Source organism: Convolutriloba macropyga, chromosome 10 (assembly GCF_964194025.1).
Source record: "Convolutriloba macropyga chromosome 10, txConMacr16.3, whole genome shotgun sequence".
Classification (NCBI taxonomy): Eukaryota; Metazoa; Xenacoelomorpha; order Acoela; family Convolutidae; genus Convolutriloba; species Convolutriloba macropyga.
In genome coordinates, this window is record NC_134477.1 from 52,152,634 (window position 1) to 52,179,435 (window position 26,802).

Below are 26,802 nucleotides of genomic sequence, written 5' to 3' on the forward strand. Positions count from 1 at the left end.
TCAGACTTTATAGGCTTAATTTATGTTTGTTGTTTGCGATGTCGATTTTAATTCACGTTGTTTAGAACCACAATATGTCTAAAATCCTATTTAGCAGAAATTTAGTAAGATCAATTTCTCATCCGATGCTTGGTGAACTTTTAAAAAACACTCTCTGCCATTGATCCAGAATTCAAGAAAAAACTAAATCGCCATACACCAAATTCCGCAAGCTTGATTTGCTTGAAGTACAAGAGCGTGAGTTTTTCGACTAGAAAAATATCAAAAATTACTTTTTTGATTTGAAAAGTTAACCTTGACATTCAAAATTGTGCGAATATAGGACACCTGAATTAAAATTAATTTCCTGCCAAAAAGGGAAAATGACACAATATTCTTCTCCAATCTTTGATTTCATTTTTTAGTTATCTTGAAAATTTCAATTGGTGCTCTTTTTGAACTTGAACGCTCAATCGGGTTTTTTTGCCAAATTGTTGATAATGCGATTTGTTTTTCATCTGAGAAAACTTTAATAACATGACAACTCTGAAACACTCGTTTTCGCAAAATAAAGAAATCGTACTCGAGGTTGAGAAAAAATTCCTCAATTTGAGCTTCAAAAAATTGACAGTCAATAGTTTTGGTCGACCAAGAATAAAAAGAAGTTTTTTGACCATTGATAGCTATGCGAAAATTCTGTGCTATGCCCAGTCTCGCACGAGCCGACTTGTTTTGTAAACACTGATCTGCTTCACGTCTGTTTTCTAACACAATCGTACCCTGATTTGTTCTCTTGCCTGAATTGATATCTTGCAAGACTGTTATGAGAATCTTGCAAGTTATGATTCAACTCGCTGGTACAGCATTGTGAAGGTTTCGGATAAATTATCATTTTAATGGTGGGAGTTTATCTAGTTTAGATTTCAAATAGGAATTGAGCTATTTATATAAGTTCATTGTCACTTGAAATTTTGATTGCAAACTGCTATAACACGCCTATGTTGCATCTTATTTTGTCTGGAGGGCAACTTTTTTTGCTATCAATTTGGTAATCTCTACTTTCATTTCTGTCAACGGCTTCCTCTTCTACTTTTATAACAGATGCAAACCTTAGCTCTCTAAGTACACAGTTTTAAGGCGGCTTTAGCTGTGTTAGAAGTAATTTCATTCAAATTATCCTATGCGATGTTCAAAATTATATCAAAATTATTATTCTTCAATGCTGTTGTTTGTGATCTACAAAAACAATTTGATGTTTCATCACAAGTCGTCTGGAACGCATTCATTTTTGGCGACCAACCCAGTACTCCGCTCACTGGGCATTCTGTCAACATTTCGCATTTCTACCTAAGAAACTGATACAAAGTTAGCTTTCTGGGGGAAAATCTTTCAGGGGACTGTCTTGGTCTCAGATGTTATAAGTCTATGACTGCCGCAATATTTGACATCTACAAACTCAGCACGATCATTTTTTCTGGACTGATTGTGAGCGACGGCCACACACTGAGGCCCCATCTTAAGTAGTCCCCGTCAAAATCTGAATTTTTGATATCTTTGGCGCAATCACAATACTTTTCTCCCTGGGTACTTTTCTCCCCACAGAACTTTTCTCTCAGCTTTGCCAGTTCTAGCCGGAAAACTGAGCCGGAAAGCAATTTTTGGCTGAAAAAATTGCAGTGAACTGTCTCGTTCTCAGATGACTTCGCTGCGGTTCCTATCTACTTCAACATTATGTTTTTGCAATCTTGTCTGAGAGCCAAGATAAGAGCCTGTTATTGCATAGCGCCATCTTGAGAACAGCTAGAGGTTTTAATTTTGGGCTCCAAAGCTACTATCTTCGCTCCGGTTTCTATCAGAACTTCCATTTAAAGCCAGAAAAATTAGCCATTTTTCAGCCAGTCTAAACTTCGGGGGACTATGTTAGTGTGAGATTGAAGATTAGCTGAGGCATACAACATTAATTCTTCATTATCATTTTTCTCTCCAATTTTTTCCAGTCAGATATTTGTTTGTTTGAATTTCAAGTGAGTCAGAGAAAAATAATTAGCTTAACTCTCTTTTTACATTGAGCTAGGCTCTCTTTTTTACGTAAAATGGCAATTATCGACATAAAGCCGAAAAAACGACATCAAAGTCAAAACTATATCAATTTTTGTTTTTTCCTTTTTTGATACTTGAAACAGCTAAAGGTTGTTTGCAGGAGAAATGGATGCATTTTTTTATTTTTCTAACATAAAGTATTTTTTAAAAAAGTCCAAACAAATTTTCAGTCGAGCTTTGTTGGTTTTGGTTCTTTTTTGATGCAACACTTTTGCTTACAGTTGTAAAACATCTTTGTTTGCAGTAGATCTTAGGTCTGCAGCTATTTGCTTGATCTTAGAAAAACTAGAAGTGTTTGGAAAATGATGGGTGGCCCATTTTTTTGTATAACCCACTGTGTGGCCAATGACCGATAAACACCCTTTTTGTAAAAATTAAGGCGTTAAGCGTGCACGAAATCTAGTTAACCAGGCTAATTTAGTTCAAATATCATTCAAATATGGTTATTTGTGCCCCACTTTAAGTCCAGCATTTCCTTAGCAGTCACTATTTCCAAAGTTACAGTACCTTATTACTGAAGGGAAGGGAGCCTAATTGGTGATTAATTTTATAAATTTCCCTTTAAACACTATTAGTGGATTAGGAAGACAATAAGTCGCTTTAAAATTACCCAGAGCAATGCTCACAAGAACAATTATCTCTTCGAATTTGATCTTCAATAATTATTAATTAAAAATGGATGCCAGGGGCATCAAATTTTAAAGCTATTTGCGAAGCTCAAAAGTGTAGACTATTGTCCGTGGATACTGGTGACAAAAAGTTAATCCTTTCAACGATATATCTAACTTGTTTCCACGTTTTTGGTAACTAAATTCTGTCGTTGAAAATTTATACGAATAGTGAAAAGTGGGGACAGGTCACTCGATTGGAAAAAACAAAACGTTTATTGAAGTTTGTTTTTTTAATGCCAAATCAAAATGAGATCAAAAGTCAGGATAACAATATGATGTGACGGGATAAAATGAAATATATAAACTTTGTACAGGTTACATGATTTTCATTATGTCACAGAGAAAATTTGGCAATAATCGAGAACAGAAGCAGTTCGAGATATACCCGGGTCGAGGTATCACCGCCATTCAACGCAAAATTATGTAAGATAAACGGTTAATGCGGAAACTTTTGTAAGATAAGCGGTGAATGCGGTGAAATTACATAAATCAAGCGGTGAATGCGTTGAAAAAAAACTTTATCGCCTGGTAGCGCTGAAATTACATAATTTCACCGCTGAATTTAGCGGTGAATTTACATAAGTTCACCGCTTCGAAAAAAGTGTACGAATTATCTAAGATAAGCGGTGATTGCGGTGAAATTACATAAATTCACCGCTTAGAAAAAATTGTTTAAAATGTTTGAGATCAGCAAAGAATGCGGTGAAATTAATGGTGAGTGTGAAAGGAATTGTTAGATTTGCCTTCCCACTAAAACTACCCCTTAAACTTACATCTTTTTGACACTTTTTTCTAAGCGGTGAATTTATATAATTTCACCACTAGAGTAAGCGGTGAACTTACAAAAATTCACCACATTTCACCGCTAAAAAATGCAAATCTTACAAAAATTCACCGCGCATGTTTTGCAGAAAGTAGAGTGAATTCAATTTATATTCAAACAAAAAATGCTAGAATTTAGTGAGAGATGGCGCAGTGGAAGAAGAAGTGGATGAAACGCAGGAGGTGAGAGGTTCGGACCCTTGTAAGGGCGGTGAAATTACATATTTAAGCGTTCAATTGTGGTGAATTTTTGTAAAATCACCGCTTAGTCTAGCGGTGAACTTACATAATTTCACCGCATTCACCGCATTTCACCGCAAAATTACGTACAAAATTTGCGGTGAAAAAACTAACCTTTCACCGCTTATCTTACATTTTTTTGCATTTTTTTCTCGACCCGGGTAAGCCAGTTTTTCGAAATGGGTTTACCATAATTGCTTCAAAGGTGCTCGCTTCAAATAGGCAGAAATTTTAAAACGCCGACTATAATAAAATCTGGCAGTTTATGATGAACAGCAAAAGTGTTTTAGCACCCGTATTTCCAAGAAACAAATTAGATGGGAGGCGAAATTTCTTCACTTTAAATGAGGTTTTCGAGAGAATTTTTATACTACTGATGCCAAATATTAATCTTCTCACCTAACTATAAAAATAAGATAAAACGCAATTTTCGCTTACCAGAAATCTTAATATGAGTTTGATGAACTTCTTAGAAGTTTCGCAGAAATAAAATGTCACAAGATGTGATTTTTTTTATGTTTGTTCAACTATGGCTAAGTCTGCACCTGTTATGAACACTAGAGAGAGAGAGGAAAGATGTGAATAAATTGGAATCTTGTGACAATCATTTTTAACTGAGATTCTGGTAAAAACTTCATCACATTTACATTGGAATTTCTGGCAACTGAACGTGCGTTTCTATCTGACTTTCATAGATAGACGAGAGGACTAACGTTGAGGATAAATGGTATAAAAAATTGTTTGCAAAATTTGGTCTTAAGTTGAAGTAATATTACTTCAAAAACTGAATCTTTACTTCGTCAAACTAGGGGGTGCTAACTTACTTTTTCCTTTAAGAAGGAAAATCTGGAATTTTGCGCAGAGATCTCGAACTTCAAATTTTTTGACTGTTTGCCCCAATACTTTATGCTCCCCCAACGAGCAGGTATCACTAAATAGTAAATCATTACGTAACACTATGGCACGTGGTGCTGAGCGTGTCGATAATATGCACCCAATAAACTGGCGGGGGGGGGGGGGGGGGGGTTGGGGATTGGAATCCCGCGTTCCAGTTGCGACATGAATATAGTGCCGAAGAGTGGAGAAGTATATTTTACTCCGCTGAGCTCCATTTTTTGCAGCCACCGGACTCGGTTGAAATTCATGGGCAGTTATTTGATCTTTTTCTTAGATCTCTCACAGAACCTGGTAGAAAAGTCTTGCGGAATTGAGACGAGGAGCAGAAATCATGACAATGCTTATACGTATGACCTTATTTGCAACGGCGCTGTTGTTGTCGCTCGTACACCAGCATAAAGCACAATTATCATGTTCGAATGGAACTACGCTTTTGCCGCGCGCTGGAAATTTTTCCTGCTTCGCTGTGTATCTCGAGGCTGGCAAAGTGAGCTACGACGAAGCATTGGATCATTGTCATTCTCACTTTCCCATCAGCGATGTCGTGTATGTGGAGAGTAAGGTACGATATGTCGAACAACGGGGAAAATTACATTTTCTAAATTTTACTCTAATCCTCTAATTTTTGCGGAAAATAACCAGTTATAGGAGACATGTGTACGTAGCTACCCAGGTTGAGGTGCCAGACCGAACGCCGATATGTCCAGACCGAAAAGAACGCACAAGGTGAAGTCGTGCGTGCAAAATTACACGGTCTGGAAAAAAATGAACGCACGATAGTCTGGACATATGCAATTTTGAACGCACGATAGTCTGGACATATGCAATTTTGAACGCATGATAGTCTGGACATGTGCATTTTTGAACGCACGATAGTCTGGACATATGTAACCTTGAACGCACGATATTCTGGACATATGCAACTTTGAAGGCACAATAGTCTGATCATAGGTAACTTTGACAGCACGATAGTTTGATCATAGGTAACTTTGAACGCAGGATAGTCTGATCACAGGTAACTTTGAACGCACGATAGTCTGAAAATATGCAACTTTGAACGCACGATAGTCTGATCATAGGTAACTTTGAACGCACGATAGTCTGATCATAGGTAACTTCGAACGCACGATAGTCTGATCATAGGTAACTTTGAACGCACGATAGTCTGATCATAGGTAACTTTGAACGCACGATAGTCTGATCATAGGCAACTTTGAACTCGCGATAGTCTGAACATATGCAACTTTGAACGCACGATAGTCTGATCATAGGTAACTTCGAACGCACGATAGTCTGATCATAGGTAACTTTGAACGCACGATAGCCTGATCATAGGTAACTTTGAACGCACGATAGTCTGATCATAGGCAACTTTGAGCTCGCGACAGTCTGAACATATGCAACTTTGAACGCACGATAGTCTGATCATAGGTAACTTTGAACGCACGATAGTCTGGAAATATGCAACTTTTAACGCACGATAGTCTTATCATAGGTAACTTTGAACGCGCGATAGTCTGAACATACGCAACTTCGAACGCACGATAGTCTGGACATATGCAACTTTGAACGCACGATAGTCTGATCATAGGTAACTTTGAACGCACGATAGTCTGGACATATGCAACTTTGAACGCACGATAGTCTGATCATAGGTAACTTCGAACGCACGATAGTCTGATCATAGGTAACTTTGAACGCACGATAGTCTGATCATAGGTTACTTTGAACGCACGATAGTCTGGACATATGCAACTTTGAACGCACGATAGTCTGATCACAGGCAACTTTGAACTCGCGATAGTCTGAACATATGCAACTTTGAACGCACGATAGTCTGATCATAGGTAACTCTGAACGCACGATAGTCTGGACATATGCAAATTGAACGCACGATAGTCTGATCATAGGTAACTTCGAACGCACGATAGTCTGATCATAGGTAACTTCGAACGCACGATAGTCTGATCATAGGTAACTTTGAACGCACGATAGTCTGATCATAGGTAACTTTGAACGCACGATAGTCTGATCATAGGCAACTTTGAACTCGCGATAGTCTGAACATATGCAACTTTGAACGCACGATAGTCTGATCATAGGTAACTTTGAACGCACGATAGTCTGATCATAGGTAACTTCGAACGCACGATAGTCTGATCATAGGTAACTTTGAACGCACGATAGTCTGATCATAGGTAACTTTGTACGCACGATAGTCTGATCATAGGCAACTTTGAACTCGCGATAGTCTGAACATATGCAACTTTGAACGCACGATAGTCTGATCATAGGTAACTTCGAACGCACGATAGTCTGATCATAGGTAACTTTGAACGCACGATAGTCTGATAATAGGTAACTTTGAACGCACGATAGTCTGATCATAGGCAACTTTGATCTCGCGACAGTCTGAACATATGCAACTTTGAACGCACGATAGTCTGATCATAGGTAACTTTGAACGCACGATAGTCTGGAAATATGCAACTTTTAACGCACGATAATCTTATCATAGGTAACTTTGAACGCGCGATAGTCTGAACATACGCAACTTTGAACGCACGATAGTCTGGACATATGCAATTCGAACGCACGATAGTCTGATCATAGGTAACTTTGAACGCACGATAGTCTGGACATATGCAACTTTGAACGCACGATAGTCTGATCATAGGTAACTTCGAACGCACGATAGTCTGATCATAGGTAACTTCGAACGCACGATAGTCTGATCATAGGTAACTTTGAACGCACGATAGTCTGATCATAGGTAACTTTGTACGCACGATAGTCTGATCATAGGCAACTTTGAACTCGCGATAGTCTGAACATATGCAACTTTGAACGCACGATAGTCTGATCATAGGTAACTTCGAACGCACGATAGTCTGACCATAGGTAACTTTGAACGCACGATAGTCTGATAATAGGTAACTTTGAACGCACGATAGTCTGATCATAGGCAACTTTGATCTCGCGACAGTCTGAACATATGCAACTTTGAACGCACGATAGTCTGATCATAGGTAACTTTGAACGCACGATAGTCTGGAAATATGCAACTTTTAACGCACGATAATCTTATCATAGGTAACTTTGAACGCGCGATAGTCTGAACATACGCAACTTTGAACGCACGATAGTCTGGACATATGCAATTCGAACGCACGATAGTCTGATCATAGGTAACTTTGAACGCACGATAGTCTGGACATATGCAACTTTGAACGCACGATAGTCTGATCATAGGTAACTTCGAACGCACGATAGTCTGATCATATGTAACTTTGAACGCACGATAGTCTGATCATAGGTTACATTGAACGCACGATAGTCTGGACATATGCAACTTTGAACGCACGATAGTCTGATCACAGGCAACTTTGAACTCGCGATAGTCTGAACATATGCAACTTTGAACGCACGATAGTCTGATCATAGGTAACTCTGAACGCACGATAGTCTGGACATATGCAAATTGAACGCACGATAGTCTGATCATAGGTAACTTCGAACGCACGATAGTCTGGACATATGCAACTTCGAACGCACGATAGTCTGATCATAGGCAACTTTGAACTCGCGATATCGTGAACATATGCAACTTTGAACGCACGATAGTCTGATCATAGGTAACTTTGAACGCACGATAGTCTGGACATATGCAACATTGAACGCGCGATAGTCTGATCATAGATATCTTTGAACGCGCGATAGTCTGAACATATGCAACTTTGAACGCACGATAGTCTGGACATATGCAACTTCGAACGCACGATAGTCTGATCATAGGTAACTTTGAACGCACGATAGTCTGGACATATGCAACTTTGAACGTACGATAGTCTGATCATAGGTAACTTCGAACGCACGATAGGCTGATCATAGGTAACTTTGAACGCATGATAGTCTGATCATAGGTTACTTTGAACGCACGATAGTCTGGACATATGCAACTTTGAACGCACGATATTCTGATCATAGGCAACTTTGAACTCGCGATAGTCTGAACATATGCAACCTTGAACGCACGATAGTCTGATCATAGGTAACTCTGAACTCACGATAGTCTGGACATATGCAACTTTGAACGCGTGATAGTCTGATCATAGGTAACTTTGAACGCGCGATAGTCTGAACATATGCAACTTTGAACGCACGATAGTCTGGACATATGCAACTTTGAACGCACGATAGTCTGATCATAGGTAACTTTGAACGCACGATAGTCTGAAAATATGCAACTTTGAACGCACGATAGTCTGATCATAGGTAACTTTGAACGCACGATAGTCTGATCATAGGTAACTCTGAACGCACGATAGTCTGGACATATGCAAATTGAACGCACGATAGTCTGATCATAGGTAACTTCGAACGCACGATAGTCTGGACATATGCAACTTCGAACGCACGATAGTCTGATCATAGGCAACTTTGAACTCGCGATATCGTGAACATATGCAACTTTGAACGCACGATAGTCTGATCATAGGTAACTTTGAACGCACGATAGTCTGGACATATGCAACATTGAACGCGCGATAGTCTGATCATAGATATCTTTGAACGCGCGATAGTCTGAACATATGCAACTTTGAACGCACGATAGTCTGGACATATGCAACTTCGAACGCACGATAGTCTGATCATAGGTAACTTTGAACGCACGATAGTCTGGACATATGCAACTTTGAACGTACGATAGTCTGATCATAGGTAACTTCGAACGCACGATAGGCTGATCATAGGTAACTTTGAACGCATGATAGTCTGATCATAGGTTACTTTGAACGCACGATAGTCTGGACATATGCAACTTTGAACGCACGATATTCTGATCATAGGCAACTTTGAACTCGCGATAGTCTGAACATATGCAACCTTGAACGCACGATAGTCTGATCATAGGTAACTCTGAACTCACGATAGTCTGGACATATGCAACTTTGAACGCGTGATAGTCTGATCATAGGTAACTTTGAACGCGCGATAGTCTGAACATATGCAACTTTGAACGCACGATAGTCTGGACATATGCAACTTTGAACGCACGATAGTCTGATCATAGGTAACTTTGAACGCACGATAGTCTGAAAATATGCAACTTTGAACGCACGATAGTCTGATCATAGGTAACTTTGAACGCACGATAGTCTGATCATAGGTAACTTCGAACGCACGATAGTCTGATCATATGCAACTTTGAACGCACGATAGTCTGATCATAGGTAACTTTGAACGCACGATAGTCTGGACATATGCAACTTTGAACGCGCGATAGTCTGATCATAGATAACTTTGAACGCGCGATAGTCTGAACATATGCAACTTTGAACGCACGATAGTCTGGACATATGCAACTTTGAACGCACGATAGTCTGATCACAGTTAACTTTGAACGCACGATAGTCTGGACATATGCAACTTTGAACGTACGATAGTCTGATCATAGGTAACTTCTAACGCACGATAGGCTGATCATAGGTAACTTTGAACGCACGATAGTCTGATCATAGGTTACTTTGAACGCACGATAGTCCGGACATATGCAACTTTGAACGCACGATATTCTGATCATAGGCAACTTTGAACTCGCGATAGTCTGAACATATGCAACTTTGAACGCACGATAGTCTGATCATAGGTAACTCTGAACGCACGATAGTCTGGACATATGCAACTTTGAACGCGCGATAGTCTGATCATAGGTAACTTTGAACGCGCGATAGTCTGAACATATGCAACTTTGAACGCACGATAGTCTGGACATATGCAACTTTGAACGCACGATAGTCTGATCATAGGTAACTTTGAACGCACGATAGTCTGGACATATGCAACTTTGAACGCACGATAGTCTGATCATAGTTAAATTTGAACGCAAGATAGTCTGGACATATGCAACTTTGAACGCACGATAGTCTGATCATAGGTAACTTCGAACTCACGATAGTCTGATCATAGGTAACTTTGAACGCACGACAGTCTGGACATAGGCCGTTTTGAACGCACAAAAGTCTGATCATTAACGCAAAAAATTTTCGTGCGTTCATGATCAGACTATCGTGTGTTCAAAATGGTCTATGTCGAGACTTTCGTGCGTTCAAATTTGCATATGTCCAGACTAAAAAACTAACATTTTATGCTTATAGATGCCCATTGAAGATGAAGACTCCAGAGGGTTCCTTGAGTCCACAAATCCACATATAAAGTTTTTTTTACGTGAGGTACATGGACATCTTTATACTAATAGGAGACATCGCCTTTTTTTGCTATCGTGAGCAAAATTCAAGGTGTCTACCTATCAGTATTAAGAATAAAATGAACCTCTACTAAGATTTTTTAATAAGGCATTTTTGACACTCATTCTTGAAAGCTGAAATCAACATAAACATATATCTAATATCATAAACACACATCATAGACTCAAACCAAAAGACCGAAGCGGGAGACGAGCGATACAACGCGAGAGACGAGCGAGAGAACGCGAGACGAGCGAGAGACGAGCGAGAGAACGCGAGACACGAGTAAGAGAACACCAGAGACAAACGACGGACAAAAACACGGGTGAGAGAACCAGGGGAGGGGGAGGGAGAGCACCGAAAATTCTTGACGCCCGAAAGGCGTCCCACCCATTTTTAACACTATATTTTTGATTTTTTTAAAAAAAAAACCAAGCAACACTTAAAACACATAACTTCTGCAACAATAGCAGCTACATCAAATATCCTTTTTGGCTTACACTCTAGGTACACTGGAAATGCGCCATACCGGGTTTGGTTTGATTTGGACAACTCTATGACCTAATCAAAAAGACCTATTTTTAAAATTACTTATTTGAAATAATCCCAAAATTTCCGCACGAAGAACAAATTTGTTTCAGAGGCAAGCTATACCGAAATTTTTTTGTCTCAGAGTCCACTTACCTTGTGAAAACTCCACACCAAGTTTGGTTTGATTTGGACAAGTGCTTGAACCGATGAAAAAGACCTACTTTTAAAATTACTTATTTGAAATATTAGCAAATTTCCGTACGAAAAACTAAATTTTTTCCTACGCAGGCAACAGCAAAAATTCTTTCAGTTTTTTTTATAATCTAGGTTCACATGGGATACTCTATAACGAGTTTGGTTCAATTTCAAGAAGTTTTTGACCATACGAAAAAGACCTAATTTTATAATTATTTATTTAAAATAATCGTAAATTTGCGTATGAAAAACTAACTGTTTTGCTAGGCAAGCTATAACAAAATTTTTTTTGTTTTAGACTCTAGCTTCTCAGGGGAGTCTTCATACCAGGTTTGGTTTGATTTGAACAACTCCTTGACCCGATAAAAAAGACCTATTTTTTGGTTCGTTATTCGCGAAATTCGCAAATTTCCGTATGGAAAACTAAATTTTTTTGCTACGTACGCTATTCCAAAAATTCTTTTTGTTTTATGATCTAGGTACACATGGGATTTCCATGCCGAGTTAGGTTACATTTGAACAACTCCTCGACCCGACGAAATTGACCTATTTTTAAAATTAAAATCGCAAATTTTTTTTCGAAAAAATCGCAAATTTCCGTATGAAAAACTAACTTTTTTCAAGACAATCTATGGCTAAATTTTTTTTTGTGTTACACTCTAGTGTCCACGGTATACTCCATACCAAGTTTGGTTCGATTTGGACAACCCTCCTTGCCTCGACGAAAAAAAAACCTTTTTTTAAAATTACTTATTAGAAATAATCGCAAACTTCCGTACCAGAATTTTACTTTTTTCCAACACAAGCTATAGCAAAAAAATCTTTTCGTTTCAAAATCTAGGTTCACATAGGATACTCCATGCCGAGTTTGGTTTGATTTGAACAACTCATTGACTCGATTAAAATTAAAATATTTCAAAATTAAATATTGGAAAAAATCGCAAATTTCGGTATGAAAAGCTAACTTTTTTCCTAGAAAAGCTATAGCAAAAACTCTTTTCGTTTTAAACTCTAAGTACCCATGGTATACTCCATACCGAGTTTGGTTCAATTTGGACAACTCTATGACCTAATCAAAAACACGTATTTTTAAAATTACTTATTTGAAATAATTCCAAATTTCCGTACGAAAAACTAACTTTTTTCAGAGGCAAGCTATACCGAAAATTCTTTTTTTCTCAGAATCCACCTACCATGGAGATACAACACACCAGGTTTGGTTCAATTTGGACAACTCTATGACCTAATCAAATTGACCTATTTTTAAAAATTATTTAAAATTAACTATTCGAATTAATCGGAATTTTCCGTACGAAAAACTAACTTTTTTCCTACGCAAGCTATAGCAAAAATTCTTGAACTTTTTCATGAAGTTTTTGACCATAAGAAAAAGACCTATTACCTATAAAAGTACTTATTTGAAATAATAGCAAATTTCCGTATGAAAAGTTAACTTTTTTGCTAGGCAAGCTATACCAAAAATTTATTTTGTTTTAAACTCTAATTTCACTGATGATACTCCATACCGAGTATGGTTTGATTTGGACAATTCCTTGACCCGATGAAAAAGACTTATTTAAAAAATTACTTATTCAAATTTATTCAGAAATAAGAGGAGTTTTCCGTATGAAAAACTAACTTTTTTCAGAGGCAAGCTATACCGAAAATTTTTTTGTCTCAGAGTCCACCTACCATGGAGTACTCCACAAGAAGTTTGTTTCACTGTGAACAACTCTATGACCTAATTCAGATGACCTATTTTTAAAAATTATTTAAAATTAATCATTCGAATTAATCGTAAATTTCCGTACGAAAACCTAAATTTTTTCTAGACAAGCTATATCAAAAATCCCAAATGTTTTAGACTCTAGGTACTCATGAACAGTCAAAACCGAGTTTGGCTCACTTTGGACAACTTTACGACCGAATCAAAAACAGCTATGTTTAAAATTCGTTTTTCGATTAAATCAGAAACTTAGGTATGAAAGCCAATTCCTTTCGTTTTACATTCCCCAATGAGCACTCCACATGGAATGCACAAATATACTCCATACCGAGATTGCTTTAGATTTAATAACTGTTTCACCTGATAAAATTTCTTATAATTAAGTTCTTTTCTTATAATAAAAATTTTTAAGAAGCAAACAAAAATTGCATGAAAAAGTAGTTTCAACTATTTTTTGCAGGTACGCTCAACTACAAAATTGGTTCTATTAGACTTTAATTATAATTTGCATTTGATAAATCGAATCAAATTTAAAAATTGACTAATTGTGCTCACAATGACACAGCATGGCAATCAGACATGACACTTCTTTAAACTGAAAATAGAAGAGTTTTTGTTTGATGGCACTGAAAGAAATTTGAATTTTCTCTTCTGTATCCTGGACAATAAATCCGAATGTGACAACATTTTGGGCCTGAGATTTTATCAATGTCATCTTTTTTACACTTTCGAATTTTCGGAGCACACAATTGTTATCAATTCCAGGAAAAAAGAAGAGTATTTCTCCGGCAATCATTTCACCATCATTAAAGGCAGCAACATATTTATCAGCAGTACATCCCCGTCCATATGCAGCCATTGATAGGAAGCCAAAATCAAGTTTCCGACAGAACAACTTTAAATTCGGACGCTCTTAGCGAAATTTTCTTGTTTCTGCACTTTCCACGAAACCATAACTTTCATCTAATTTCTTTTCTCATGAAAATTTGTCAGCATTTCCGTGAGACAGTCGTCTTTAATGCTCATTTTTACTATCTTTGTTCTCTTTAAAAATCGCCAAATCCTTTATTGACACTGATTGACGGTTCCAGTGATTGGTGCAATAAGCAATCTGTTAGCAGACTCAAACATAGCAGCAGATGTCGTAAACAGTGGTCCAATATTTTTTGCTTGCCAACCTAGATGTCTCAAAAGATGGAAATTGATTGACTCCATTTTATTAGTTTTGTCCGTCAAGCTCAGACAGAACTCATTAAGAAGCTGATCACGTAAGTTTGCGTTGTCGGATGACTCAAAAAGTTCTCGAACCAAAGGAACTAGCTTCTTTAGGTCAGACTCATAACTCCTTTTTTCTTCTCCATACAAAAATGGAGGAAAATTATGGGCAACAAGTACAGTAGCACAATTTTTACTTTCTTTGTTTTGAAGTTTGACAAGGAATCAAGTTTCCGGAGTGAGTTTTTGAACTCTTTTGGTAAATCAAGGGACTCAATAAAAATATTGATTTCAATTTTTTGCTCAGGCCTCATCCTCTCATAATGATGCAATAGAAAATCTTTTGCAACACCAAGGAACAACTGATGCATCGGGTCAATTGGAGATTAGAGTGGTTGATTTGAAATCAGATCGAAAGCTTTGCTTCTCCCTTCAACACCGAGAGGTTTAATTTCACAATCCGCCTTTCGACCGAGTTCAACTCTTAATTCATCCACACTTCCTCTTTCCAGCTCTTGGATATTTTGCATATGGGCATCAAACGAACGCATCTGGAAGTTTTTATTGTGAGGATATTAATGGAATTCCGCTACATGAATTCTTCTTTGATTGCAAAGCGTACATTCATGGAAACCATCGCACTGCTTATTTTTCAGAACTTTAGATTTTGCTATCAGGTCAACAACTAGCAAAATAGGTTCAAATGTAACAACAAATCGTCTCCATTGAAAATGTTTTTCTCTGTAACCAATCTCGTTTTAGATGTCGAAAGACGATATCAAAATCAGGGTAGCCCGAAACAACAAACAATGCTCCCAGAACACGTTTTTGGAGAGTTGGCGAAGCTTAGGAGATAGATCTGCAACTGCCAAGAAGAAAGGCCAAGCTGAAATTATGGGTGTCTTGCATACATTAGCACCATCGGTGTTGACAATTAATCTGACATTTATTCGCCGTTGTTCAGTTATGCAAAAAGTTGGCATTAAAAATAGCGTGAAGAATCTTTTTCTTCGGCGTACTTTAGCATCTCAGGGAGTGCGTTATTAACAATGTCTATCAACAAAGGACGAAAATTTAACAGAATTAGCTCGCCATTGTTAAGGGAGTGTTTATTGGATTAGTAAAGTGTACAAAAGTCTTCAAATTGTTTCCTGACGGCCCACGGCGAAACAGTGTGACCGCCGAACAGCAACTGATCACGCTTTAAAAGATCGTTCAATAGCGAATCAGAGCGCTTATGAACCGACACAATAGCTAGAAGATAAGCTTTAAGTTTTTCTTTTGAGGCACCCGGTACTTCAATTAATAGCACAGTTTGATCATTATCATCCTTTTCTTCATTTTCTGAATGGCTCTCGGTGGCTGAAAATTTTCCAAACAAAACAACTCCAACGAGAGTGTCAATTTGGTCGCAAGGATACCTGATCTCTGTACTACTAAAAATCAGAGCAATTACCATCCTCTTCAATTTGTTCTGCATCACTGATTGAATTATCTGGAGAATCGCTATTTGTGAAGGGAATAGAGCTAACTTCGGAAGCTAAACTGACGTTCGAATCCTCACTGTAGAATTTAATGATTTCAGTGAGTAAGGAACCACGTACGTCACTAGCTCTTATTCTTATCCGTGGTTTTACCTTTGTTTTTCGTTTCGGTGGTTTTTCAAGACAATCTATGGCAAAATTTATTTGTGTTACACTCTAGTGTCCACGGTATACTCCATACCAAGTTTGGTTCGATTTGGACAACTCCTTGACCCGATGAAAAAGACCTTTTTTTAAAACTACTTATTAGAAATAATCACAAACTTCCGTACCAGAAACTTACTTTTTTTCAACGCAAGCAATAGCAAAAAAATCTTTTCGTTTCAAAATCTAGGTTCACATAGGATACTCCATGCCGAGTTTGGTTTGATTTGAACAACTCATTGACTCGATTAAAATTAAAATATTTCAAAATTAAATATTGGAAAAAATCGCAAATTTCGGTATGAAAAGCTAACTTTTTTCCTAGAAAAGCTATAGCAAAAACTCTTTTCGTTTTAAACTCTAAGTACCCATGGTATACTCCATACCGAGTTTGGTTCAATTTGGACAACTCTATGACCTAATCAAAAACACGTATTTTTAAAATTACTTATTTGAAATAATTCCAAATTTCCGTACGAAAAACTAACTTTTTTCAGAGGCAAGCTATACCGAAAATTCTTTTTTTCTCAGAATCCACCTACCATGGAGATACAACACACCAGGTTTGGTTCAATTTGGACAACTCTATGACCTAATCAAATTGACCTATTTTTAAAAATTATTTAAAATTAACTATTCGAATTAATCGGAATTTTCCGTACGAAAAACTAACTTTTTTCCTACGCAAGCTATAGCAAAAATTCTTGAACTTTTTTATGAAGTTTTTGACCATAAGAAAAAGGCCTATTTTTTAAAATACTTATTTGAAATAATAGCAAATTTCCGTATGAAAAGCTAACTTTTTTCCTATACAAGCTTTGGCAAAAATTCTTTTTGTTTTACACCCTAGATACACATGGGATACTCTTTACCGAGTTTGGTTCAATTTCAAGAAGTTTTTGACCATACAAAAAAGACCTAATTTTATAATTATTTATTTAAAATAATCGTAAATTTGCGTATGAAAAACTAACTGTTTTGCTAGGCAAGCTATAACAAAATTTTTTTTGTTTTAGACTCTAGCTTCTCAGGGGAGTCTTCATACCAGGTTTGGTTTGATTTGAACAACTCCTTGACCCGATAAAAAAGACCTATTTTTTGGTTCGTTATTCGCGAAATTCGCAAATTTCCGTATGAAAAACTAAATTTTTTTGCTACGTACGCTATTCCAAAAATTCTTTTTGTTTTATGATCTAGGTACACATGGGATTTCCATGCCGAGTTAGGTTACATTTGAACAACTCCTCGACCCGACGAAATTGACCTATTTTTAAAATTAAAATCGCAAATTTTTTTTCGAAAAAATCGCAAATTTCCGTATGAAAAACTAACTTTTTTCAAGACAATCTATGGCTAAATTTTTTTTTGTGTTACACTCTAGTGTCCACGGTATACTCCATACCAAGTTTGGTTCGATTTGGACAACCCTCCTTGCCTCGACGAAAAAAAAACCTTTTTTTAAAATTACTTATTAGAAATAATCGCAAACTTCCGTACCAGAATTTTACTTTTTTCCAACACAAGCTATAGCAAAAAAATCTTTTCGTTTCATAATCTAGGTTCACATAGGATACTCCATGCCGAGTTTGGTTCACTTTGGACATTTATGTGACCTAATCAAAAGACCTATTTTTAAAAATTATCTAAAATTAATTATTCGAATTAATCGAAATTAACGTACAAAAAACTAACTTTTTTTCCTAGGCAGGCTATAGCACAAATTCTTTTCTTAAGACTCTAGCTACGTAGGGGATACTCCATGCCAAGTTTGGTTTGATTTGAACAACTCCTTGACTCGATGAAAAATAAAATATTTCAAACTTAAATATGGGAAAAAATCGCAAATTTCCGTATGAAAAGCTAACTACTTTCCTAGACAAGCTATAGCTAAAATTCTTTATGTTTTAGACGCTAGGTACCCATGGTATACTCCATACCGAGTTTGGTTCAATTTGGACAACTTTATGACCTAATCAAAGACACGATTTTTATGAAAAACTAACTTTTTTCAGTGGCAAGCTATACCGAAAATTCTTTTTGTCTCAGAGTCCACCTTCCATGGATATACGCCACACCAAGTTTGGTTCACTTTGGACAACTCTATAGCCTAATCAAATTGACCTATTTTTAAAAATTATTTAAAATTTATTATTCAAATTAATCGGAATTTTTTTGTACGAAAAACTAACTTTTTTCCTACGCAAGCTATAGCAAAAATTCTTTTGGTTTTATATTCTGCGTACACATGGGATACTCTCTAACGAGTTTGGTTCAATTTCATGAAGGTTTTGACCATTAGAAAAAGACCTATTTTTAAAAATACTTGTTTGAAATAATAGCAAATTTCCGTATAGAAAACGAACTTTTTTTGCTAGGCAAGCTATACCAAAAATTTATTTTGTTTTAAACTCTAATTGCACTGATGATACTCCATACTGAGTATCATATGGGTATCATCACTCCATACCGGTATCATCACTGATGATACCATATGGTTTGATTTGGACAATTCCTTGACCCGATGAAAAAGACTTATTTAAAAAATTACTTATTCAAATTTATTCGGAAATAGTAGGAATTTTCCGTATGAAAAACTAACTTTTTTCAGCGGCAAGCAATACCGAAAACTTTTGTCTCAGAGTCCACCTACCATGGGGATACTCCACATCAAGTTTGGTTCACTTTGGACAACTCTATGACCTAATCAAAATGACCTATTTTTAAAAATTTAATCAAAATTAATTATTCGAATTAATCGGAAATTTCCGTACGAAAACCTAAATTTTTTCTAGACAAGCTATATCACAAATCCCTAATGTTTTAGACTTTAGGTACTCATGGAACACTCCATACTGAGTTTGGTTCACTTTGGACAACTCTATGACCGAATCAAAAACAGCTATGTTTAAATTTGTTTTTCGATTAAATCGGAAATTTAGGTATGAAAACCAATCCCTTTCGTTTTGAATTCCCCATTGAACACTCCACATGGAATGCACAAATATACTCCATACCGAGATTGCTTTAAATTCAACAACTGTTTCACCTGATAAAACTTCTTATAATTATGTTCTTTTCTTATAACAAAAATTTTTAAGAAGCACACAAAAATTGCACAAAAAAGTAGTTTCAACTACTTTTTGCAGGTACGCTCAACTACAGAATTGGTTCTATTAGACTTTAATTATAATTTCCATTTGATAAATCGAATCACAATAAAAAATGACTAATTGTGCTCATAAGGACACAGCATGGCAATCAAACATGACACTTATTGAACTGAAAATAGAAGAGCTTTTGTTTGATGGCACTGAAAGAAAGAAATTTGAATTTTCTCTTCTGTATCCTGGACAATAAATCCAAATGTGACAACATTTTGAGACTCAGATTTTATCAATGTCAACTTTTTTTCAATTCTGAATTTTCGGAGCACACAATTGTTAGCAATTCCACGAAAAAAGAACAGTATTTCTCCGGCAATCATTTCACCATCAACAAAAGCAGCAACACATTTATCAGCAGTACAACCCCGTCCAAATGCAGCCGATGATAAGAAGCCAAAATCAAGATTCCGACAGAACAACTTTAATTTGGACGCTCTCAGCGAAATTTTCTTGTTTCTGCACATTCCACGAAACCATAACTTTCATCTAGTTTCTTTTCTACTAAAAAAATTGTCAGCATTTCTGTGAGACAGTCGTCTTTAATGCTCATTTTTGCTATATTTGTTGTCTTTACAAATCGCCAAATCATTAATTGACACTGATTGCCGGTTCCAGTGATTGGTGCAATAAGCAATCTGTTAGCAGACTCAAACATAGCAGCAGATGTCGTAAACAGTGGTCCAATATTTTTTGCTTGCCAGCCTAGATGTCTAAAAGATGGAAATTGGTTGACTCCATTTTATTAGTTTTGTCCGCCAAGCTCAGACATTAAGAAGCTGATCACACAAATTTGCGTTGTCGGATGACTCAAAAAGTTCTCGAACCAAAGAAACTAGCTTCTTTAGGTCAGACTCATCACTCTTTCTTTCTTCTCCATACAAAAATGGAGGAAAATTATGGGCAACAAGTACAGTTGCATATGGGCATCCAACGAACGCATCTGGAAGTTTTCATTGTGAGGATATCGATGGGATTCCGCTACATGAATTCCTCTTTGATTTCAAAGCGTACATCCATAGAAACCATTGCAGTGCTTCATTTTCAGAACTTTAGATTTTGCTATCAGGTCAGCAACTAGCAAAATAGGTTCAAATGTAACAAACAAATCTTCTCCATTGAAGTTGATTTTCTCTGTAACCAATCTCGTTTTAGATGTTGAAAGACGATATCAAAATCAGGGTAGCCTGAACCAACAAACAATGCTCCCAGAAAACGCTTTTGAAGAGTTGGCGAAGCTTAGGAGATAGATCTGCAACTGCCAAGAAGAGAGGCCCAGCTGAAGTTATGGGTTTGTTGCATACATTAACATCATCGGTGTTGACAATTAATCTGACATTTTTTCGCCGTTGTTGAGTTATGCAAAAAGTTGACATCAAAAAGTCGCGTGAAGAATCTTCCTCTTCGGCGTACTTTAGCATCTCAGAGAGTGCGTTTATAACAATGTCTATCAACAAAAGACGAAAATTTAACAGAATTAGCTCGCCGTTGTTAGGGGATTGATTATTGGTTTGGTAAAGTGTACAAAATTCTTCAAATTGTTTCCTGACGGCCCACGGCGAAACAGATTGACCACCGAACAGCAACTGATCACGCTTTAAAAGATCGTTCAATAGCAAATCAGAGCCATTATGAGCCGACACAATAGCTAGGAGATAAGCTTTAAGATTTTGTACGAAAAGCTAACTTTTTTCCTACGCAAGCTATAGCAAAAACTCTTTTTGTTTTATATTCTGCGTACACATGGGATACTCTCTAACGAGTTTGGTTCAATTTCATGAAGTTTTTGACCATAAGAAAACGAACTATTTTTAAAAATACTTATTTGAAATAATAGCAAATTTCCGTATAGAAAACTAACTTTTTTTGCTAGGCAAGATATACCAAAAATTAATTTTGTTTTAAACTCTAATTGCACTGATGATACTCCATACTGAGTATCATATGGGTATCATCACTCCATACCGATATCATCACTGATGATACCATATGGTTTGATTTGGACAATTCCTTGACCCGATGAAAAAGACTTATTTAAAAAATTACTTATTCAAATTTATTCGGAAATAGTAGGAATTTTCCGTATGAAAAACTAACTTTTTTCAGCGGCAAGCAATACCGAAAACTTTTGTCTCAGAGTCCACCTACCATGGGGATACTCCACATCAAGTTTGGTTCACTTTGGACAACTCTATGACCTAATCAAAATGACCTATTTTTAAAAATTTAATCAAAATTAATTATTCGAATTAATCGGAAATTTCCGTACGAAAACCTAAATTTTTTCTAGACAAGCTATATCAAAAATCCCTAATATTTTAGACTTTAGGTACTCATGGAACACTCCATACCGAGTTTGGTTCACTTTGGACAACTCTATGACCGAATCAAAAACAGCTATGTTTAAATTTGTTTTTCGATTAAATCGGAAATTTAAGCATTAAAACCAATCCCTTTCGTTTTACATTCCCCACTGAACACTCCACATGGAATGCACAAATATACTTCATACCGAGATTGCTTTAAATTCAACAACTGTTTCACCTGATAAAACTTCTTATAATTATGTTCTTTTCTTATAACAAAAATTTTTAAGAAGCACACAAAAATTGCACGAAAAAGTAGTTTCAACTACTTTCTGCAGGTACGCTCAACTACAAAATTGGTTCTATTAGACTTTAATTATAATTTGCATTTGATAAATCGAATCACAGTAAAAAATGTCTAATTGTGCTCATAAGGACACAGCATGGCAATCAGACATGACACTTATTTGAACTGAAAATAGAAGAGCTTTTGTTTGATGGCACTGAAAGAAAGAAATTTGAATTTTCTCTTCTGTATCCTGGACAATAAATCCGAACGTGACAACATTTTGAGACTGAGATTTTATCAATGTCAACTTTTTTTCAATTCTGAATTTTCGGAGCACACAATTGTTAGCAATTCCACGAAAAAAGAACAGTATTTCTCCGGCAATCATTTCACCACCAATAAAGGCAGCAACACATTTATCAGCAGTACAACCCCGTCCAAATGCAGCCGATGATACGAAGCCAAAATAAAGATTCCGACAGAACAACTTTAAATTTGGACGCTGAAAGCGAAATTTTCTTGTTTCTGCACTTTCCACGAAACCATAACTTTCATCTAATTTCGTTTCTCCTGAAAATTTGTCAGCATTTCTGTGAGACAGTCGTCTTTAATGCTCATTTTTGCTATCTTTGTTGTCTTTACAAATCGCCAAATCATTAATTGACACTGATTGACGGTTCCAGAGATTGGTGCAATAAGCAATCTGTTAGCAGACTCAAACATAGCAGCAGATGTCGTAAACAGTGGTCCAATATTTTTTGCTTGCCAGCCTAGATGTCTAAAAGATGGAAATTGATTGACTCCATTTTATTAGTTTTGTCCGCCAAGCTCAGACATTAAGAAGCTGATCACATAAGTTTGCGTTGTCGGATGACTCAAAAAGTTCTCGAAACAAAGAAACTAGCTTCTTTAGGTCAGACTCATCACTCTTTCTTTCTTCTCCATACAAAAATGGAGGAAAATTATGGGAAACAAGTACAGTTGCATATGGGCATCCAACGAACGCATCTGGAAGTTTTCATTGTGAGGATATCGATGGGATTCCTCTACATGAATTCCTCTTTGATTTCAAAGCGTACATCCATAGAAACCATTGCAGTGCCTATTTTCAGAACTTTAGATTTTGCTATCAGGTCAGCAACTAGCAAAATAGGTTCAAATGTAACAAACAAATCTTCTCCATTGAAGTTGATTTTCTCTGTAACCAATCTCGTTTTAGATGTTGAAAGACGATATCAAAATCAGGGTAGCCTGAACAAACAAAAAATGCTCCCAGAACACGTTTTTGAAGAGTTGGCGAAGCTTAGGAGATAGATCTGCAACTGCCTAGAAGAGAGGCCAAGCTGAAGTTATGGGTTTCTTGCATACATTAACATCATCGGTGTTGACAATTAATCTGACATTTTTTCGCCGTTGTTCAGTTATGCAAAAAGTTGGCATCAAAAATTCGCGTGAAGAATCTTCCTCTGCACTGATGATACTCCATACTGAGTATCATATGGGTATCATCACTCCATACCGGTATCATCACTGATGATACCATATGGTTTGATTTGGACAATTCCTTGACCCGATGAAAAAGACTTATTTAAAAAATTACTTATTCAAATTTATTCGGAAATAGTAGGAATTTTCCGTATGAAAAACTAACTTTTTTCAGCGGCAAGCAATACCGAAAACTTTTGTCTCAGAGTCCACCTACCATGGGGATACTCCACACCAAGTTTGGTTCACTTTGGACAACTCTATGACCTAATCAAAATGACCTATTTTTAAAAATTTAATCAAAATTAATTATTCGAATTAATCGGAAATTTCCGTACGAAAACCTAAATTTTTTCTAGACAAGCTATATCAAAAATCCCTAATATTTTAGACTTTAGGTACTCATTGAATACTCCATACCGAGTTTGGTTCACATTGGACAACTCTATGACCGAATCAAAAACAGCTAAGTTTAAATTTGTTTTTCGATTAAATCGGAAATTTAAGCATTAAAACCAATCCCTTTCGTTTCACATTCCCCACAGAACACTCCACATGGAATGCACAAATATACTCCATACCGAGATTGCTTTAAATTCAACAACTGTTTCACCTGATAAAACTTCTTATAATGATGTTCTTTTCTTATAACAAAAATTTTTAAGAAGCACACAAAAATTGCACGAAAAAGTAGTTTCAACTACTTTTTGCAGGTACGCTCAACTACAAAATTGGTTCTATTAGACTTTAATTATAATTTGCATTTGATAAATCGAATCACAATAAAAAATGTCTAATTGTGCTCATAAGGACACAGCATGGCAATCAGACATGACACTTATTTGAACTGAAAATAGAAGAGCTTTTGTTTGATGGCACTGAAAGAAAGAAATTTGAATTTTCTCTTCTGTATCCTGGACAATAAATCCAAATGTGACAACATTTTGAGACTCAGATTTTATCAATGTCAACTTTTTTTCAATTCTGAATTTTCGGAGCACACAATTGTTAGCAATTCCACGAAAAAAGAACAGTATTTCTCCGGCAATCATTTCACCATCAACAAAGGCAGCAACACATTTATCAGCAGTACAACCCCGTCCAAATGCAGCCGATGATAAGAAGCCAAAATCAAGATTCCGACAGAACAACTTTAAATTTGGACGCTGAAAGCGAAATTTTCTTGTTTCTGCACTATCCACGAAACCATAACTTTCATCTAATTTCGTTTCTCCTGAAAATTTGTCAGCATTTCTGTGAGACAGTCGTCTTTAATGCTCATTTTTGCTATCTTTGTTGTCTTTACAAATCGCCAAATCATTAATTGACACTGATTGACGGTTCCAGAGATTGGTGCAATAAGCAATCTGTTAGCAGACTCAAACATAGCAGCAGATGTCGTAAACAGTGGTCCAATATTTTTTGCTTGCCAGCCTAGATGTCTAAAAGATGGAAATTGATTGACTCCATTTTATTAGTTTTGTCCGCCAAGCTCAGACATTAAGAAGCTGATCACATAAGTTTGCGTTGTCGGATGACTCAAAAAGTTCTCGAACCAAAGAAACTAGCTTCTTTAGGTCAGACTCATCACTCTTTCTTTCTTCTCCATACAAAAATGGAGGAAATTTATGGGCAACAAGTACAGTTGCATATGGGCATCCAACGAACGCATCTGGAAGTTTTCATTGTGAGGATATTGATGGGATTCCGCTACGTGAATTCCTCTTTGATTTCAAAGCGTACATCCATAGAAACCATTGCAGTGCCTATTTTCAGAACTTTAGATTTTGCTATCAGGTCAGCAACTAGCAAAATAGGTTCAAATGTAACAAACAAATCTTCTCCATTGAAGTTGATTTTCTCTGTAACCAATCTCGTTTTAGATGTTGAAAGACGATATCAAAATCAGGGTAGCCTGAACAAACAAAAATGCTCCCAGAACACTTTTTTGAAGAGTTAGCGAAGCTTAGGAGATAGATCTGCAACTGCCTAGAAGAGAGGCCAAGCTGAAGTTATGGGTTTCTTGCATACAATAACATCATCGGTGTTGACAATTAATCTGACATTTTTTCGCCGTTGTTCAGTTATGCAAAAAGTTGGCATCAAAAGTCGCGTGAAGAATCTTCCTCTTCGGCGTACTTTAGCATCTCAGGGAGTGCGTTATTAACAATGTCTATCAACAAAGGACGAAAATTTAACAGAATTAGCTCGCCGTTGTTAGGGGATTGATTATTGGATTGGTAAAGTGTACAAAATTCTTCAAACTGTTTCCTGACGGCCCACGGCGAAACAGATTGACCGACGAACAGCAACTGATCACGCTTTAAAAGATCGTTCAATAGCGAATCAGAGCCATTATGAGCCGACACAATAGCTAGGAGATAAGCTTTAAGAATTTCTTTTGAGGCACCCGGTACTTCAGTTAATAGCACAGTTTGATCATTATCATCCTTTTCTTCATTTTCTGAATGGCTCTCGGTTGCTGAAAAATTTCCAAACAAAACAACACCAACAAGAGTGTCAATTTGGTGGCAAGAATACCTGATCTCTGTACTACTAAAAACCAGAGCAATTACCATCCTCTTCAGTTTGTTCTGCATCACTGATCGAATTATCTGGAAAATCGCTATTTGTGAAGGGAATAGAGCTAAATTCTGAAGCTAAGCTGACGTTCGAATCCTCGCTGTAGAATTTAATGATGTCAGTGAGTAAGGAACCACGTACGTCACTAGCTGTTATTCTTATCCGCGGTTTTACATTTGTTTTTCGGTTCGGTGGTTTAACAGGTTCATCACTCTCCTCTAGCGATTCTTCTTCTGAGCCATGTTTTGATCTATGTTCAGGTAGACAGAACTTATTCTTCTCTCCGTAAAAATCTACATTAAAAAAAGTTGTCAGCTCTTTACCATCCCTGATTTCTCTTAAAGCTCTTAGTCGTACGCATTCTCTCCCCTTGTATCCTCCGCACATGTAGTAGTCGCAGTTTGGGACACACGAAAGATTTGCCCATCTTGCGACGCCTACCAACAATTTGTCGACTTTGAAGGCCAGTCATCTATCTCACGAACTTTCGGCTTCTTTGCCAACACGCCAACAGCAACATTGATTTCGCCACATTTAATTGTTGTCCCGCTGCGGTTGGTCAAACAATAGCTGACAAAAATGTCAGTTTCAATCCTAAATCCCGCATGAAATGAAATTTATAAACTTCTTCCGAATCTTGATGCAATCTTTTGATGTGGTTGTCTC

At 36.7% G+C, this 26,802-nt stretch overlaps 1 protein-coding gene across 2 annotated transcripts in view; it reads left to right on the forward strand.

Annotated features, from left to right (window-relative positions):
• The first annotated feature begins 1,833 nt into the window (after positions 1 to 1,833).
• Positions 1,834 to 26,802, forward strand: part of LOC142348675 (uncharacterized) — a 64,070-nt gene continuing 39,101 nt past the window's right edge. Inside the window, exons 1-2 of one of the 2 annotated variants that reach the window (XM_075400112.1) lie at positions 1,834 to 1,898; positions 4,984 to 5,271. In XM_075400112.1, coding sequence (XP_075256227.1) covers positions 5,041 to 5,271 — 231 coding nt within the window. In that variant the 5' untranslated portion in view covers positions 1,834 to 1,898; positions 4,984 to 5,040. Of the gene's footprint in view, positions 2,004 to 4,983; positions 5,272 to 26,802 lie in introns of both variants that reach the window. The other variant, XM_075400111.1, reaches the window with a different exon arrangement.